Source organism: Saccopteryx leptura, chromosome 3 (assembly GCF_036850995.1).
Source record: "Saccopteryx leptura isolate mSacLep1 chromosome 3, mSacLep1_pri_phased_curated, whole genome shotgun sequence".
Taxonomy (NCBI): domain Eukaryota; kingdom Metazoa; phylum Chordata; class Mammalia; order Chiroptera; family Emballonuridae; genus Saccopteryx; species Saccopteryx leptura.
Window position 1 is genome coordinate 1,544,288 of NC_089505.1, and position 17,603 is coordinate 1,561,890.

The 17,603-nt window shown below is 51.1% G+C and overlaps 1 protein-coding gene across 1 annotated transcript in view; it reads right to left on the bottom strand.

Moving 5' to 3' along the window:
• Nucleotides 1-17,603, bottom strand: part of PRKN (parkin RBR E3 ubiquitin protein ligase) — an 893,077-nt gene that overhangs the window by 2,060 nt on the left and 873,414 nt on the right. The window contains exon 8 of the mRNA XM_066372515.1: nucleotides 1,267-1,328. Coding sequence (XP_066228612.1) covers nucleotides 1,267-1,328 — 62 coding nt within the window. The remainder of the gene's footprint in view (nucleotides 1-1,266; nucleotides 1,329-17,603) is intronic.

Below are 17,603 nucleotides of genomic sequence, written 5' to 3' on the forward strand. Positions count from 1 at the left end.
TTGTGTTTTTAATCTCATTTTTGGAAATCGGCCACCTGGCTTTGCCACATACTGTATACGTGTCGAACAAAACCACGCACACGAAAAACCCATCGACAGAGCTGAGCCACCACGTTTTCGGGTCAGAGCTGGGGAGGCGCCCTTTGGGAGTGAATATCAGCAGGAGGACGCAAGGTAGGTCACCCACCATCTTGTCAGCTACTTGGTGTCTTTGAAGGAAAACCTGACGTAAATTTTTAACATGATAATATGGAGCCCTTAAGGCACATAAGAATGAAGAGATTTACTTTTACTGTCACAAGGATGTGTGTGTGTGTATGTATTATTTTACAAGTATCATATTCTATATTTTCTCTTTTTTTCTTTTTACAGAGACAGAGAGAGAGTCAGAGAGAGGGATAAATAGGGACAGACAGGAATGGAGAGAGATGAGAAGCATCAATCATCAGTTTTTTGTTGTGGCACTTTAGTTATTCATTGATTGCTTTCTCATATGTGCCTTGACCGGGGGGGGGGCTACAGCAGACCGAGTAACCCCTTGCCCGAGCCAGCGACCTTGGGTCCAAACTGGTGAGCCTTGTTCAAACCAGATGTCCCCGCGCTCAAGCTGGCGACCTTAGGGTCTCGAACCTGGGTCTTCCACATCCCAGTCCGATGGTCTATCCACTGCGCCACCATCTGGTCAGGCTATATTTTCTATTTATCATCTATCTATCTAAATTTAGCATCCTGAGTCATTTACTTAGCACATCTCTTTAAAATCTGACACGTCTCATGAGCACACACAGAGTTTAAAAGATGCACCTTAAAGGGGGCACACTGTATATACGTCACATGTTCACGTCCTGTAGAGAAAGAGGTGGCAGAGAGAGAGAGACAGCACACACAAGGTACGAGAGCCCGTGAAGGAGAGAACCTGGCCGTCCCTCACAGACGCTGACCCGAGGCCCATCTGTGGCGGACCCGTCCCGGGAGCAAACTCATCTCGGCTCTGTTTGTTTGCCGTTCTGCCAGGCTACCTGCCCACCCGCGGGCACCGGACGAGACACTCGGCAGATAGCAGATGTACCAATTAACAGCCTGTCAAGTCTGATGGATAGGAGAGGGGACGAGTTGTCCTCACACGGATCTCCACAGCGGCTTTCCTCCCCGTTTGGGGGTGTGCCGAGGGCCAGGAGATGCTCTGCCTCCCGGGAGGGCCCCCAGCTGTCCCGTCAGGGTCGCCGCTCACCGCGCTCCGGGCCAGCCTTTGGGAAGGCGACTCACCTGCTCTTCTCCGAGAATCCTGAAGTGATGGAGCTCTCTAATCAGCGAGTTGGGGCAGCCAGCTGTTGGAAGAAAGACAGTGATTACAAACATGTTCTGCCACTGTCTGCGGTAACGCGCTGTCACATACAGGCGCGGCTGCCGACGCCCAGGGTGGCTGTTGTTGTATGGACACAAATGCCTCCCCGCAAGCCACCTTATGACCAGCCACCAAGAAGCCGAGCCGCTGAGGGAGGCTCTGGGGGCTTCCCTGACACCCCCTCCCCCGCGGTGACTCCTTGGCAAGCTAGCTGCATGTGAGTTGAGGGCCAGGACTCTCTCCCCTTCCCACTGTGGTCTGGTCTTTGTGGGGCCTCAGGTACCCCGTCATTTCTGCCCAGCGTGGTGCTTGACCCCAGTAAGCAGCCTGGACTTTGGAGTGGGTGGGTACGGGGCCCATTCCCCTTCTCCGCCTCATCCTGTTTCCTGTCCCCCAGGCTGGGTGAAGCATGTACATGGCAGGGGGACTCTGTATGGTGCCAAGTGGGCACTTGAATTATCTGGGTGACCGCTTTGTAAACTATAGGTTTGTCTAACCACTATGTTGTATGCCTGAAATGAATGTAATGTTTTACGTCAACAGTAGTTGAAGAATAAAATTTAAAAAATTAATTTAAACATATGCACATCGTGACAAAAATAAGAAAGAATGAAGATTGGGCAGCAGGACACCCGGTCTTTGTTGGGGTGTGGCTCTAGGTCAGAGCCACGCCCGGTCCTCCCAGGAGGCTTGAGTCAAGACCACCGGGACCCTGCGTTTCGGTTTGAAAAGGGTCTCCTGTGGAAGAGATCTGGGCCGAGGGCCACATAGGCTTGGTGCCCGTCACCTGCCGGCCTCACCCTGCTGGGGGCCGCCTCTTCAAACCTCCCCACGCTCTCTCTTCAGTGGTGAAAAGAGATACGTGAGCAGACAGCACACACGCAGACATGCACACGCCAGGGCATGCTTGGTCATCACCGAAGACATGTCCCCTCCCGTCTTTATAATGGAATTGCTCCACAGTGTTATGTGCAATCATTTATAACATTAACTCTGGAAACAGAATTGATGTGAGAATCTGGTTCTCTGAGGTTACAGTCGATGGATTCTATTATCTGCTGAAGTTTTCTATGGAGGAATCGGGTTGGAGCGCGCGCTGCACCAGAGCCGTCCCCAGCGCCCTGTCCCCTGTGGCTGAGAGTCACATGTAACAGTGGCGAGCTGTGCGGGGGGGCACGCGTCGGGGGAGGGCCGGCCGGGGTGGGGCAGCCATGATCGTCACAGGGGCAAAGGAGTAACCCTTTGCAAGAGGGATGAGAGCTGTGCTTTATTGCAGAAACGGGGATTAGAAACAGGCTAACAGTCCCCGCGGTAGGCTTTGGTTCGGGATAAAGAAACGTCTGATTTAGAAACGGAATGCATCGCCTCAGACGGTAGTAACGCGGAGGTTTTCAAACGCGGCCTAAGTGACCGCCGATGCAGGAAATTTTAGAGATGGGTTTGACGTGAGGGTCGGTTCCAGTCTGAAATTTTGTGGTCACGTAAAAGGCTGGGACATAGTTTTACTCTTCGATACTGTGTTTAGTATATAGTCCTTGCTACTATCGTATTTTATACTCTGAGGAAGTAGCTCATAGATATAACCAGGTGATGCTATCACCTGACCAGAGTCCAAGTAAATAAACGAAAATCCTGAGGGGAATGCTCTGGTGAAAAACTTCGTGAATTAATTGCAACAGACATATCCAAGACCATACAAATGAGAGGCTCGACCCTGGGCATGCCAGAGCTGTGTCTCCAGCTGGGGCCACCCGCCTCGCGCAGCCTGCAGGACCTTCAGGGGCGGCACTCATTTCAGAGTTGCTGTTCTGATGACCGGCTAATCAATTAGAAAAAAGACACTCTGGGCCACTTGCTTGGCTCCAATTCAGCAAAAACTGCTGTGGAAAGTCAGCCTCATGTCAGCGCGTGAGTTCTGGCTCCCTTTGGGAGCGCGCAGTCTTATTTTAGTTTTGTGAAACGAATGAGGGAGGGAGAAGGCAGAGAGGATCCCGGGGACACACTCCCGGCACGGGAGGGTCCCAGCGTCCAGGGGGGACCTGGTGGGTCTGTGAGGGGAGAGGTGGTGGGAGAACTGAGGACCCACAACCCAGGGTCGGACAGGATCCCAGGGACACACTCTCGGCACGGGACGGTCCCAGTGTCCAGGAGGGACCCGGTGGGTCCGTGAGGGGAGAGGTGGTGGGAGAACCGAGGCCCCACAGTCCAGGGTCGGACCGGATCCCGGGGACACACTCTCAGCATGGACGGTCCCAGTGTCCAGGAGGGACCCGGTGGGTCCGTGATGGAAGAGGTGGTGGGAGAACCGGGGCCCCACAGCCCAGGGTCGGACCAGTGCTGAGGTCGGGAGAGCCTGGGCTCACCTGTCAGGCCCTGTGTGTGCCCCAAGCAACAATTTTGTGCCAGTAAGATGACCGTCTGCCATCTTAAACTCAGGGTTAACTGGACTGCTTTTGGTTTTGTGTTTTTATTTATATTTATCAGTTTTCACTTGGGCCTTCCGGTTGTATAAGCATAAAATGTCTCTATCTACATTTATATCAAGACTTATTTAAGAAATAAGACACTTGAGCTTAGTGAAAAGTCCTAGAAGCGATTTTAAAATATATTATTTTAAAAATAATTGTATTCAACCTTAGACATGTTTGAGGATCCCCCTCCTTTACAAGTGATCTGCTCCATCCCTCCAATTCGACGAACACCGATTTGACGTATTTGAATGCCAGATAAAATAAGAAACAGAATGTAAAATGAGCCTATCTGCAGAATTTGTATTCTACCGCGCTCCTAAGACATAACTGAGGACTGACGCCCATGATGGCTCAAACGTCAACATCTCTAACAGGAGACTAGATAATTACCTGGAACACCTGGTCGGTACAAACAACAGAATAAACAGGTCGGACGTACCCCAGAGTCGGACGGGGGGGCTGCCAGGGGCGAGATATCTAGGAAGACCCCGGAGGGGTGTCTGCCACTCTGCGCATCACAGGAACGTCAAGGTGGGGCACGGGCAGGTACGGGCTGAAGTGAAGACGGAGGTTAAAGATAACAAAACGAGCGATGCCAGGCACGCATGCGACTGCAGGTGTCGGGAGGAAGGGGAAGGGGAGGCTGGGGTGGGGGGGACAAGGAGGGAAGAGGGTCCTGGCAAAGAAGGACGACACAGAGACACGTGCTAGCCGCTCACACGGGTCCACACGCAGAGACACGCGCCGGCCGCTCACACGGGTCCACACGCAGAGACACGTGCTAGCCGCTCACACGGGTCCACACGCAGAGACACGCGCCGGCCGCTCACACGGGTCCACACACAGAGACGCGCGCCGGCCGCTCACACGGGTCCACACACAGAGACGCGCGCCGGCCGCTCACACGGGTCCACACACAGAGACGCGCGCCGGCCGCTCACACGGGTCCACACGCACAGACACGCGCCGGCCGCTCACACGGGTCCACACGCGGAGACGCGCGCCGGCCGCTCACACGGGTCCACACACAGAGACGCTCACACAAGTCCACACACAGAGACACGTGCCGGCCGCTCACACGGGTCCACACACAGAGACGCTCACACAAGTCCACACACAGAGACACGTGCCGGCCGCTCACACGGGTCCACACGCACAGACACGCGCCGGCCGCTCACACGGGTACACACGTGGAGACACGCGCCGGCCGCTCACACGGGTCCACACGCAGAGACACGCGCCGGCTGCTCACACGGGTCCACACACGGAGACACGCGCTGGCCGCTCACACAGGTCCACACACAGAGACGCGCGCCGGCCGCTCACACAGGTCCACATGCAGAGACACGTGCCGGCCGCTCACACAGGTCCACACACAGAGACGTGCGCCGGCCGCTCACACGGGTCCACACACAGAGACGCGCGCCGGCCGCTCACACAGGTCCACACACATGGCAATGGATCACTGTTTGTGGCCACAGCTGCCTCCTTGGACCGTGTCACAGCCCCACGGTGCCCAGTGTCACCTGCCTTCAGCCCCAGTCAGGTGGTCTGCTCTCCAGATAACAGTCAACAGAATCCTGTTCAAATAGTTACACTGAATCCCGTGTCACCCCCGGGGTTTCCCATCTCACTAGGAGTAACTGCCAAGGTGGACGCAGTGGCTGACCACGTCCTCCGCCGCCTGGGCCCTGGCAGCGTCCCGAGCACCCTTCCTGCCTGGCTTATCACGCTTTGGCCCGGCCGGCCTGCGCTCGCCCCCTGACCACCCGCCCCCTGACCACCCGGCAGGCCGCTGTCCCCAGGCCCCCTGACCGCCCCACAGGCCGCTGTCCCCAGGCCCCCTGACCACCTCGCAGGCCGCTGTCCCCAGGCCCCCTGACCGCCCCGCAGGCCGCTGTCCCCAGGCCCCTGACCACCCCGGCCCCCCCCCCCCCCCCCCCCCCCCCCGGCTGCCGTGTCTTCTCCATAACGTCCACCATCTTCTAACAGACTGCGCACCGCAGGGACTTTTCCTGCCTCCTGCTGCTGAAATGGGAAGGTGACAGGAACGGGGACTGGTGGTATTGTCACTGCTGTGCCCGCTGTACAGCTTGTTCATGAGTGGGTGCTCCATGAATGTGTTATCCGCCCTGTGGTCGCTCCCCCCAGACCAGAGGTTATGGCACCTGTGAGAGGCAGCTACTCCACCTCCCCTCCCTCTTTCTTATTCCCAAGGCCCCAGCTCCCACCCCCAACCCTGCTGATTGGTTAGGTGGGCTTCTTCTGACCTCTCACCTCTCTCCCAGCCTGGACCCCACAGGGTGGGCTTCGTCTGACCTCTCACCTCTCTCCCAGCCTGGACCCCACAGGGTGGGCTTCTCCTGACCTCTCACCTCTCTCCCAGCCTGGACCCCACAGGGTGGGCTTCTTCTGACCTCTCACCTCTCTCCCAGCCTGGACCCCACAGGGTGGGCTTCTTCTCACCTCTCACCTCTCCCCCAGCCTGGACCCCACAGGGTGGGCTTCTTATGACCTCTCACCTCTCTCCCAGCCTGGACCCCACAGGGGGGCTTCTCCTGACCTCTCACCTCTCTCCCAGCCTGGACCCCACAGGGGGGCTTCTTCTGACCTCTCACCTCTCTCCCAGCCTGGACCCCACAGGTGGGCTTCTTCTGACCTCTCACCTCTCTCCCAGCCTGGACCCCACAGGGTGGGCTTCTCCTGACCTCTCACCTCTCTCCCAGCCTGGACCCCACAGGTGGGCTTCTCCTGACCTCTCACCTCTCTCCCAGCCTGGACCCCACAGGGGAAGATGTCAACGATGCTTGAACCCATGAATCCTCTGTCCTTCCACTGTATGTGCTCTGCCAGTCTCTCATGCCCAGCTCTGGGCAAACACTGCCACCTCTCTTCCCTTCGTCTTCCCAGTTCAGCCACTCACAGCTGGTGTGGCCAAACGGGTGGCGAGGTCTTCTGGCAGACATTACGCCATCTGCGTGAAGCTGTGTCCTTGGTGATGGTGGTGCCACTGCAGATTCAGGGTCTACTCCCCGGGGGGCCTTGGTGGCAGCTTGCCCCGTCACTTGTCTTTGGCCAGAACCCTCCCCATATCCCTCGGAGACTCCTAAAAATCATCACTGTTCTTCTCCATTAACGTCTAACACTTAACACTTTATTCTCAAAGTGTGCTCTCACCTGACACAAGTCCAAACAGGTAAAGCTACTGTGGTGCACAGACTTGACTTAACACGGCTGAAGAAAGAATCAGCAAGCTTAAAGGAAGATAAAAAAAAAATCTCCAAACTGAAAGGTAAACAAAAATTATCAAGGAATGAAAAAAAAAAAAACAAAAAAACCCCCAGAACATCCAAGAATGTGGGACAGTTTCAAAAAAAGTAACATGCATAAACTGAGTGCCAGAAAGAAGGAAAAGGGAGAGCAGAGAAGAAGAAATATCTGAAGTAACAATGGCTGAAAACTTAGACCAAGTACGTTAACACTGGAGTGACATATTTAGAACATCGAAACAAAAATGGCATTAACCTAGACTTCTATACCCAGCAAAATCATCCTTCAAAAGGAAAGGCTTTTCTTTGACAAGAACTGAGGGAATTCGCTGTCATTACACTGGCTCTGCAAGCAGGCGTTAAAGGGAGATTTCCAGGCAGAAGGAAAATGGTATAGGTCCTAAATTTGGGTCTACATAATCTCCATAATCTACATCAGGGGTCCCCAAACTTTTTACACAGGGGGCCAGTTCACTGTCCCTCAGACCATTGGAGGGCCAGAATATAAAAAAAACAAAACTATGAACAAATCCTTATGCCCACTGCGCATATCTTATTTTAAAGTAAAAACAAAACAAAACAGGAACAAATACAATATTTAAAATAAAGAACAAGTAAATTTAAATCAACACACTGACCAGTATTTCAATGGGAACTATGGGCCTGCTTTTGGCTAATGAGATGGTCAACGTGCTCCTCTCACTGACCACCAATGAAAGAGGTGCCCCTTCCGGAAGTGCGGCGGGGGGCTGGATAAATGGCCTCAGGGGGCCGCATGCAGCCCATGGGCTGTAGTTTGGGGACCCCTGATCTACATAGAGAAAGGAAGGGTGCTGAAGAGGAATAAATGAAGGTAAAAGAGCTTTTATTTGTATTATCCTTAATTGGCTTGAAAGCTTTAATAATTATGATGATGCACTGGGTGATTATAGTTCATGTTTTGGTGAAATAAAAGCCAGCAACATCACAAAGACTCTGAAGGAGGAATTGGGAGTGCTCTGCGCTACGTCATCCGCACCACACACGTTTTCCTTCTTTCTAGTGATCTGTGAACGCAGACTTAGGTTAGTTAAAATATGTATCACAAACTTCAGGGCAACTACTCAAAATTTTCCTTATCTAAATAACTGATTAAAAGACAAGAGATTGTCAGAGTGGTTAAAAAAATAAATAAAACAAAACACCAAACAAGACATAAAAGTTAGATACTAAGTCATTTCTAGTGTCAGAAGAGATTCAAGAATTTGTTTACCTTAGCAGGTTATTTACCAAGTAAAAGCCCTGAGCATCTCTCAGATGGTGGGTTTCCAAGTTGACATAATAGGGACAATGACTAATTCTCTCTAGTCTCATCTGGATTAGAAGGTGAACACCATTACTCATCTTGGGAGGGCAAAAGAGAAGCTCTAATTTGGAAAGCATATTAAACAGTGGTTGTAGAGTGAGAACCACTGAGTAGTATAACACACACCATACAAAGTTTTTCAATCTGTACTGATGTTTTTCCTTGGTATAAAATTGCCGAGGGAATGAACTAAGCACAGTGCTGTGGCTGGCACTGTTTTCGGTTTGATATAGGGGGAAAGGAGCATAACACTGCCACACAGACTTCACACATCCAGCTGGACTGAAGAATGCATTAAAAGGTAACAAGTCTGTTGACAAACAATGGGTATAAAATCAGGAATGGAGGCGCAGACATGCATGTCAGCACAGAGGGTCCTTCCAAACACGACTGGGAGGGTCACCAGCACCCAGACGAGAGGGGTGTGTTTTCCTGGTCATCACTGCCCTGTTATCCCACATCTCTTTGCCCCACATGCAAGCAGGGGGGTTGCTCTCAGCCCCAGACTGCCCGGTGTCCCCACTCCCAGGTACCCGGCCGAGGAGGCGGTGAGAACAATGACGGAGCAAGAGGAGGAGAAGGAGAGGGTGGGGATGTTCCTCTCTGCCACTAGCTAGCTGTGTCATGGTCTACCTGTGAAGAAGGGAGCAACCTGCGAGGCTGTAGCCATGGTATCGGTACCTTTGTCTACACCGAGCACAGGAGGCTCTTAGTGCCTGGTGGCTGCTACTCTGAGTCTCTGGGTTGCAGGAGTACGTATAAGACTGTACTGAAATGACTGTTCTGCTGTTGTTCCAGAGACACCGTTTATCCCAAACCCCCAAGATTTTAGAGCCAATTGTTAAAGGCCAGCAGCCAATTAAATATTGAGATGTATTGTGAGAGTATGCTGAAAGACAACAGATTATCAAGTATATATACAATATATATATGTGTGTGTGTGTGTGTGTGTGTGTGTGTGTGCGCGTGCGCGCGCACGTGCATATGTGTATACAGGGGGTAGGGAATAGCAAGTTTACAGTTATAAGTATCCAAAACACAAAGTTTATTCTTGTGTTTTTATTTATTAATTATCATATTATTTACTTGTCTTATGCAAATCTATTTTGCCCACCCTTGTATATTATATGTATTTATACATATGACCACATTGTATATGCTTAGAAAAATAGGGATAGTGTGTACATTTAAGGCTTTAAGCTTATTGTCTTTTCATTGTTTTATTTATTCTTTGCTCACTACAATCATCTGTGATGATTATTAAGCAATTTGATATTTTCGTTTGGTTATCCTAAAGCTTTAGGACATATTTTTACCTTCAAACTAGCTGGATGTGTTTTTGTTGTTGTGTTTAATCTCTCTGGCCATTTCAAGTAGCATCCTTGGAGGCAATAATGAAACCAACTTAAGCCCCAGATCCCCAAACGCACCCGCTTATCCAAACATGCAGAAGGAAAACTAACTGCAGTTTCCGACAAAAAGGGCCAGTTAGCAACGGCCTTCCCTCCCTTCTGCTTCACCGGCTGATCAGCCAAAACACACAGGAAGGGCGTCGCTGGAGTACACAGTCAACAGATGGGCGATTACAGCAAACACGTCGGGCTGAAAGGCAAACACTTCACAAGGAGGTCAGAGAAGAGAACTGAGGACACGTGATTCTGTTTCACCAGAACTGATCTCGGTTCTGTTGGTGGGGACAGGGCTGTTTTCCACTTGCTGCTGCTGCTCCATATGTGCAGGGCGGCTTACCTTGGGCCACCCAGGTTGTAAATGGCCCCAAGGACAGGGCTGAGCAGTGGACAACCCTCCCTTGAAGTTCCCCCTGGGACTCCCGGTCCCTGTGCCCTGCAGGCTCTCGCTGCCCCGTGACGCTAGTGTAGCAAAAATGGAGGTTAGGTTTTACGTTTAAAAAATGCCACAGTTTAAAATTCAACAAACTACATTACTTTAAAACCAGTAAGATTGGTTTAATTAAACGGGGCACACTTTTTGTATTTGGGGGAGAAAATATACTATTGTAGAGATCTTAAAAAATCTGTGCACGACAACAACAAAAAACAAAGGCTAAAAACAAAATTTCAGAGGTGAAATGTGTTCATCATGGAGTGACTAATAAAACACCGGCAAGAGGGGACTGTGAGCACAGCTTCTACACTGTGCTCAGCAAGAAGATGACACATCCAACCTGGTGCACACGTGAAACTCACTCCAGTGACATCTAACTAGACTGGCTTAAAAAGCATTTAGAGGAACCGTGTGCTTATAGCACATACACAGTTTTCTCTGTGCGTCTCATTATTTGTGTTTCTTTAAAATTTATTTTATTTAAAATTATTTTTGGTATTTTTCTGAAGTGAGAAGCGGGGAGGCAGAGAGACAGACTCCCGCATGCGCTCGACGGGGATCCACCCGGCATGCCCACCAGGGGGCGATGCTCTGCCCATCTGGGATGCTGCTCTGTTGCAACCAGAGCCATTCTAGCTCCTGAGGCAGAGGCCATGGAGCCGTCCTCAGCACCCAGGCCAACTTTGCTCCATGAAGCCTTGGCTGCAGGAGGTGAAGAGAGAGAGGGGGCGGAGGAGAGAAAGGGGAGAGAAGCAGATGGGCACTTCTCCTGTGTGCCCTGGTTGGGAATCAAACCCGGGACTTCCACACACTGGACTGACACTCTACTGCCGAGCCAACTGGCCAGGACCTTGTGTTTTTTTTATTTTTATTTATTTATTTATTTTTTATTTATTCATTTTAGACAGGAGAGGGAGAGACAGAGAGAGAGGAGAGACAGAAGAGGGGAGGAGCTGGAAGCATCAACTCCCATATGTGCCTTGACCAGGCAAGCCCAGGGTTTCGAACCGGCAACCTCAGCATTTCCAGGTCGATGCTTTATCCACTGCGCCACCACAGGTCAGGCCTTAAACATTTTTTTTTTCAGAGGAGAGGGAGAGACAGAGAGAGAGAAGGGGGGAGGAGCTGGAAGCATCAACTCCCATATGTGCCCTGACCAGGCAAGCCCAGGGTTTCGAACCGGCGACCTCAGCATTTCCAGGTCGACGCTTTATCCACTGCACCACCACAGGTCAGGCTCTGTGTTTTTTTAAAGTATTGTACTTACTGATTTTAGAGACAGGGCAGAAGAAGGGAGAGAGAGAGAGAAGAGGGGAGAAACAGGAAGCATCAACTTGTAGCAATTGCTTCCATATGTGCCTTGACTGGGCAAGCCCAGGGTTTTGAACCAGTGACCTCGGCATTCCAAGTTGATGCTTTATCCACTGCGCCACCAGCCACCACTAATTATTTATTAATATCTGCTTTTTCTACCCCGAATGCAGGTTCCATGAGGACAGGCTTTTTGCCCAGGGCCAGCGGGTTGCTCACTGCATGAACGAGGTCCTGGGACCTAGCACAGCTGCTAACAGATGAAGGGGAAACATCATTGCCTTCGTGCTATCACAAACAAGAGCACTGGACAGCAGGTGACCTCACCAATCTGTGCAGTGACTTAAGATCCTATGAGTGAAAGTCTATTGGTCCTAAAGTCAGTTTCATAAAACCTCAGAAATAAACTATTTTTAGATTTTAAGTGCCAGGTTTACTTTTTAAACACAAAATATTAGTAAAGCCCTATTCAAGCAAGAAAGAGTTCTTTAAAAGTTTCATTTCCTACCGGCTTTGGCAGAAGAACGCTAATTTTCAGAAAGAGCAGAGCTTGGTCATTGGCGGATGGTGGCGGCCTGGCCTGTGGAGCGCGCTCAGAGGGGGCAGGGTGGGGCCACCCTGACAGGCCCTCCCTCGGGCCTTTGTGGAAAGGCCAAGTATTTTCCTGGACGCAGCTACACACCGGCCAACTGCAAGCGGATGGTTCTGTTTCTATCAATGACAATCAGATCTAATTTGGAGCTTTTATGACTTTGCCAGCATTTAATTTCTTCGAAGATTAAAGACAGATTGATGTTGCACGTGATCATGGATTAAAGAATGAAACTATCTCGGGTTTTAAAGAATTATTAGCCAGGCCTCCCCCCAGACCCACCTCTGCCCCATCCTCTACAGTTGCGTTCTAGCATTCTAGACTGTCTCAGACTTCCCGTGACAGGGTCAGAGGCTCAGAGCCAGGGGACCTGCTGGAAACCTCGTTCTAATGTGAAAGCGTTGCTGTTAGAAGGCTCTTTCCAGACACTGGTTCGAGACGTGGGGTGATGGAGGTCACATCTCATCCTTTTCAACCTTTATTAACCACCTCTTCCCGGGGACACCCGTGTGCTCGTAGGAAGCTCACGTCAATGACAACAACTAAAATACTCTGAGTGGTGATTCAGAGGGAGCAGGCACGTGCTCCTCTCCCTTCCCTCCTCCCTCAGAGGTGACCCTGCCGTTGGCAGCGGTCCCGTTCTGCCACGGCGCTCGGGAGGCCTCCTGTTTATGTGCTGTGGCCGCGTCCACGCCCGCATTCTGCGTCCGAGGCCGGGCCGGTGCTGCGGGGGCTGCGGGGGCTGCGGGGGCTGCGGAGGCTGCGGGGTTGCAGGGGCTGCGGATGCTGCGGGGGCTGCGGGGCTGTGGGGGCTGCGGATGCTGCGGGGGCTGCGGATGCTGCGGGGGCTGCGGGGCTGTGGGGGCTGCGGATGCTGCGGGGGCTGCGGGGCTGCGGGGGCTGCGGATGCTGCGGGGGCTGCGGGGCTGTGGGGGCTGCGGATGCTGCGGGGGCTGCGGATGCTGCGGGGGCTGCGGGGCTGCGGGGGCTGCGGGAGCTGCGGAGCACGGGGCGGAGCGCAGCTGCGATTCCACGGGGCTTCATTCCAGCAAGACTTTCGGAGGCCACGCCTCCTTGTCTGAAGGTCGGGCATTCTGGACGAGTGTTCCCACACCTGTTCTGGTCACTTCCCCGTTTCGCCTTCCACATCAGAGCGGCAGGTATCCTTCCACGCTCCTGGTACAGGTTCTGTCATGCCCACTCCAATTCAGGACCCAACAGCCCAGCCCCCTGACCCGCCGGCACAGGGAAAGTGTAACAACGTTTCATTTGTCTGAATACAGAACTCAAACTAAAAAACGGTTAAAAGAAGATGCTCCACCCTGCACACTGACAAGTGCCCCCACCCGGGGCTCTGGAAGGTGAAGGTTCACACCCCGCGGCCCAGCCAGGTCTGCTCCCGGTGTGGCTGTCCAGGAGCAGCCAGGTCCCTGGCGCCCCCACTCCCTTCCTCCCGGACGCCCGCCTCCTTGGAGGGCCCCTCGCACACCTGGACGGCGCGGACCACCTGTTCGGGCCGCACAGCCCCGCCCCCCCGCCGGAGTTACCCCGGGGCCACTGCGCTCACGGAACCAGTTAAGAGTCTCAGGGAGGAATTCTGCAGTTCCAGGTCGGGAACCGGGAGGAGCTTGGTTCCTGCGGGCTCCTCGGGTGAGGTGTTGGTGGGGGACCAGGACCCCTCTTGCCTCGCCAAGCACTTACTGCCCGTGACCCTTGCTGGCCCTTGCCCGCTCTCATCTCCCCGAAGGTCAGCCCACCGTCCTCCACACAACTCTCCCTGAACTTGCGAGAGTCACGTCCCTGTCCTCGCCCCTAATCCTTTGCCTCTCCAAGTTCTTTGTTACCCCGTCCTCCTTCTTCACTTCCTCCAAACACGGGCCCTGTCTCCAGCCCAGGGTCCTTCTGTCTATCATTCTCTCCTCTGCATTCCATGACGGATTTAACAGAACCCCGTGGGCACCACCCATCTGTCCCCAAGGCCAGGTCCCCACCCAGGCTCCAGCCGTCACCTTCAAGGCAAGAAGTCTCACAAGGAGCACATCCCGCCCCTCACAGGTGACGTCTTCCATCCTCGGTTCCGGAGACTCAGAGCTGGCGCCGATGATGTCACGTGGCTTGACAAGTGCTCACACTTTTTTTTTTTTTTTTTGGCACTGATGACTGAAACTGATTATAAACTCATTGTTTTTCAATCTTTGAGATTCGATCTTTCCTCATTTTGAAAAGTTAAAAAAAGAAATAAAAGAAAAATCCACCTCCAAGCTCTTAATTCTGGCTTTTCTTTCTTTACGGTGCCCCAAAGATTCCTGGCGGCGGCTCAGAGAGTGATTTAGAGCAAGTGTTTGGTCCAAACAAGAACAGAAAGTGGTCCTTGTGCTGTTCTTAGTTTAAAGTGCAAGTTCCTCCTGATATCTCCTGGTCTGTCTTCCTGACACAAGAAACACTCTCCTCGCCCAGAAAACAGGAGCCGGGAGCCTCTGCACCTGCTAACGTGGTCCTGTCTTCTCAGAGAGGGCCCGTTCTTCTTCTGGCATTTCCTTATGTTTCTTGTTCTTGACCCAGTTTTAAAAGCCTGTCTAGTTGGCTGTGGTCACTTAAATTAGAATTCCATCTCATACGAGGCGTATCCTGGAGATTTGCTTGTGGGTTATGCTTGTCTACTGTTATTTTTTTAATTTCCCAACTATGAAACACTGTATTTATCTCTTGCAACTACTTCCTAAAATCTGAGCTTCCTGGAAATAGAAATAAGTTGTCTACTTGGCATTAAAATGATTTTTTTTTAAGGGAAAACAAAGGGACAGACTCTTGCATGCGCCCAACCAGGATCCACCTGGCAAACCCACATGGAGCTGTGATGCTCTGCCCGTCTTGGGCCATTGCTCAGCAACTGAGCTATTTTTAGCATCTGAGGAGGAGGCTCCACAGAGCCATCCTCAGTGTCAGGAGCCAACTCGCTGGAAGCAATTGAGCCATGGCCCCAGGAGGAGAAGACAGAGATAGAGAGAGAAGGGGGAGGAATGGGGGGAAGAAGCAGATGATCAATTCTCCTGCGTGCCCTGATCAGGAATTGAACCCGGGATATCCGCATGCCGGGTCGATGCTCTACCATTGAGCCAACTGTCCAGGGCTTAAAAATAAACTTAAAATTTTTATTTAAAAAAAAAACCCATATGAAGACAGAAGTGAATCCTATCATTTTAAAGGGTAACTTGGAAACTGAGATTTTTATTTCGGTTAGTCTCTTTAATCAACATTTACTTTTATTCTATTCCCATACCATAAAGACGATTTCAGTCTAACTGGGATTCTCTTCAGGAAAATGCATTGCAAAATTGTGACTTGTTTCCATGAAGTCACTAATAGCTATTAAAACCACCACCAACAACAACACACAAAATAAACACTTTGGGGGACTAACTGAACTCTGGAAGCTGAATTTCCTCCATAGCCACACGGTGAAAAGTAGGGGAAACTCATTTGGAAAACATATCCCAGTAAAAAGCATTAGAAAACCACATGAGTCTTCAAGCACTATTTTTCCTTTTCGTTTCCCTTGTCATCCATCACCGGGGCTTCGTGATGTCCTCTGGGTTCAGTGGCAAACCGTGGGCACCCAGGCTTGGGGTACAAGCTGGACTGGATTTCAGCTCTCCGGTGTGTAGTTGGAACCAGGCGCCCGACATGAGTCATCGCAATTTGCAGATGGCTGCTGTTCGGTGTAAAATGCCCGGAGGATTCATTTCTCCGTTGGCTCTAGCTTAGAATCCCTCGTGGAGCCTTGACAATTCCAGTTACCGTCTATGTTCTCTTTAAGGGCAGCTTTGAAAGGGAAACTGGCTGGGGAAGCAGAAAGCATAGGAAATCAATGACGACGCGGTGTGATCAGAGGCAATGCAGCCAGACGCCGTCAGCCAGAGCTGGGCACCGGGAACGGGTTCGATGGGCGCCTGCCACTCCAGCTAAGCCAGGCTGATTGGGGTCTCCACGCCCTTGGCTGAAGCAGCCATTTCTGAGTTCATCTGAGAGTCAGGCGCGAGGAGTGTCCATGGAAAATTCACTCAGGCCTCTTGACTGAGCAGTTGCCTTCCAAGTTGGCGGTGGGACTTGACATAATCGAATTCAAAGCATGATCACTTTGATGAATAAAATCAAGCTCATCAGCTAATTTCTCTCTGCGGATAGGTTTCTATTTATGTCTATAAACGATTGTTCTGTGCATTGTTTTTAACAGCGAGCACAGAATGGATGGGAGACATCCCAGACCAGTAAAAAGAACCTGGAAGCTAGTCTCCTTGCACCCAGCTAGTCACCTAGTACTCAGCAATTTCACTTGTAAATATGTGGCAGAGAAAAATGCACACAGTTACACAGGGAGGTATGTAGGAGCATTTACTGCAACAGTTTTTGTAGCAATGGTAACAGTGAAAGGAAACATCTGCGATGGCCATCAGTAACAGATGATCTCATTCAGCAAGTCTACATCGGGCACCCACTTCTGGCCGGGCAGCGCTCGGGACTTGAGTCACATTAGCGAGAAACTGAAAACAGACAAAAACCCCTCCTTGGAGCCTGTGTTCCCAGGGGCAGAGGGACAGCACAGATCAACAGTGAGTAGGTAAATGATGGAATGTTTTAGAGGGCGATGAGCACCATGTCAAAGAAGAAAAAAGCAACAATAGAATAGTGTAAGGGGGCAGAGCAGAGGGAGGGATAATCTTACATAAGGTGTTCGGTATTTCTTACGGAGAAAATGGCATTTAAGCAAAGACTTTTAGGAAGTGAATTGAGAATTAACTAGGGTAAACTATATCAAATAGACAAATCTAAATATCATCAAGTTAAGAAAAGAATGTTGTGATAGTTCATGTATATTATAATGTCATTTATTGAAGTTTACAAAACCTACTAAACAACATGGATACATACAACCATAGCTATATCTGTCTATATCTATATCTATATCTATATATCTATCATCTAGCAAGAGAGACAGATAGGGACAGACAGGGAGGGAGGGAGAGAGATGAGAAGCATCAATCTTCGTTGTGGTACCTTAGTTGTTCATTGACTGCTTTCTCATATGTGCCTTGACCTGGGAGCTACAGCAGATCCAGTGACCCCTTGTTGAAGCCAGTGACCGTGGGGTCATGTCTATGATCCCACACTGAAGCCAGTGACTTTGGGGTTTCAAACCTGGGTCCTCAGCATCCCAGTCCAATGCTCTATCCACTGCAGCACTGCCTGGCTGGGCACAACTATAATGCATACAAATGATAAACGCCAAGTTTAGGGAAAGCAGAGGGTGGAATGGGATCACAGGAAAGAGGAGAGGATGCTTTAAACCTGCCGTTCAAACTTCATTATCATGGTCAAAAATGAAAGCTAACATTTCTGTGACACTTACTATGCACAAAGCACTCTT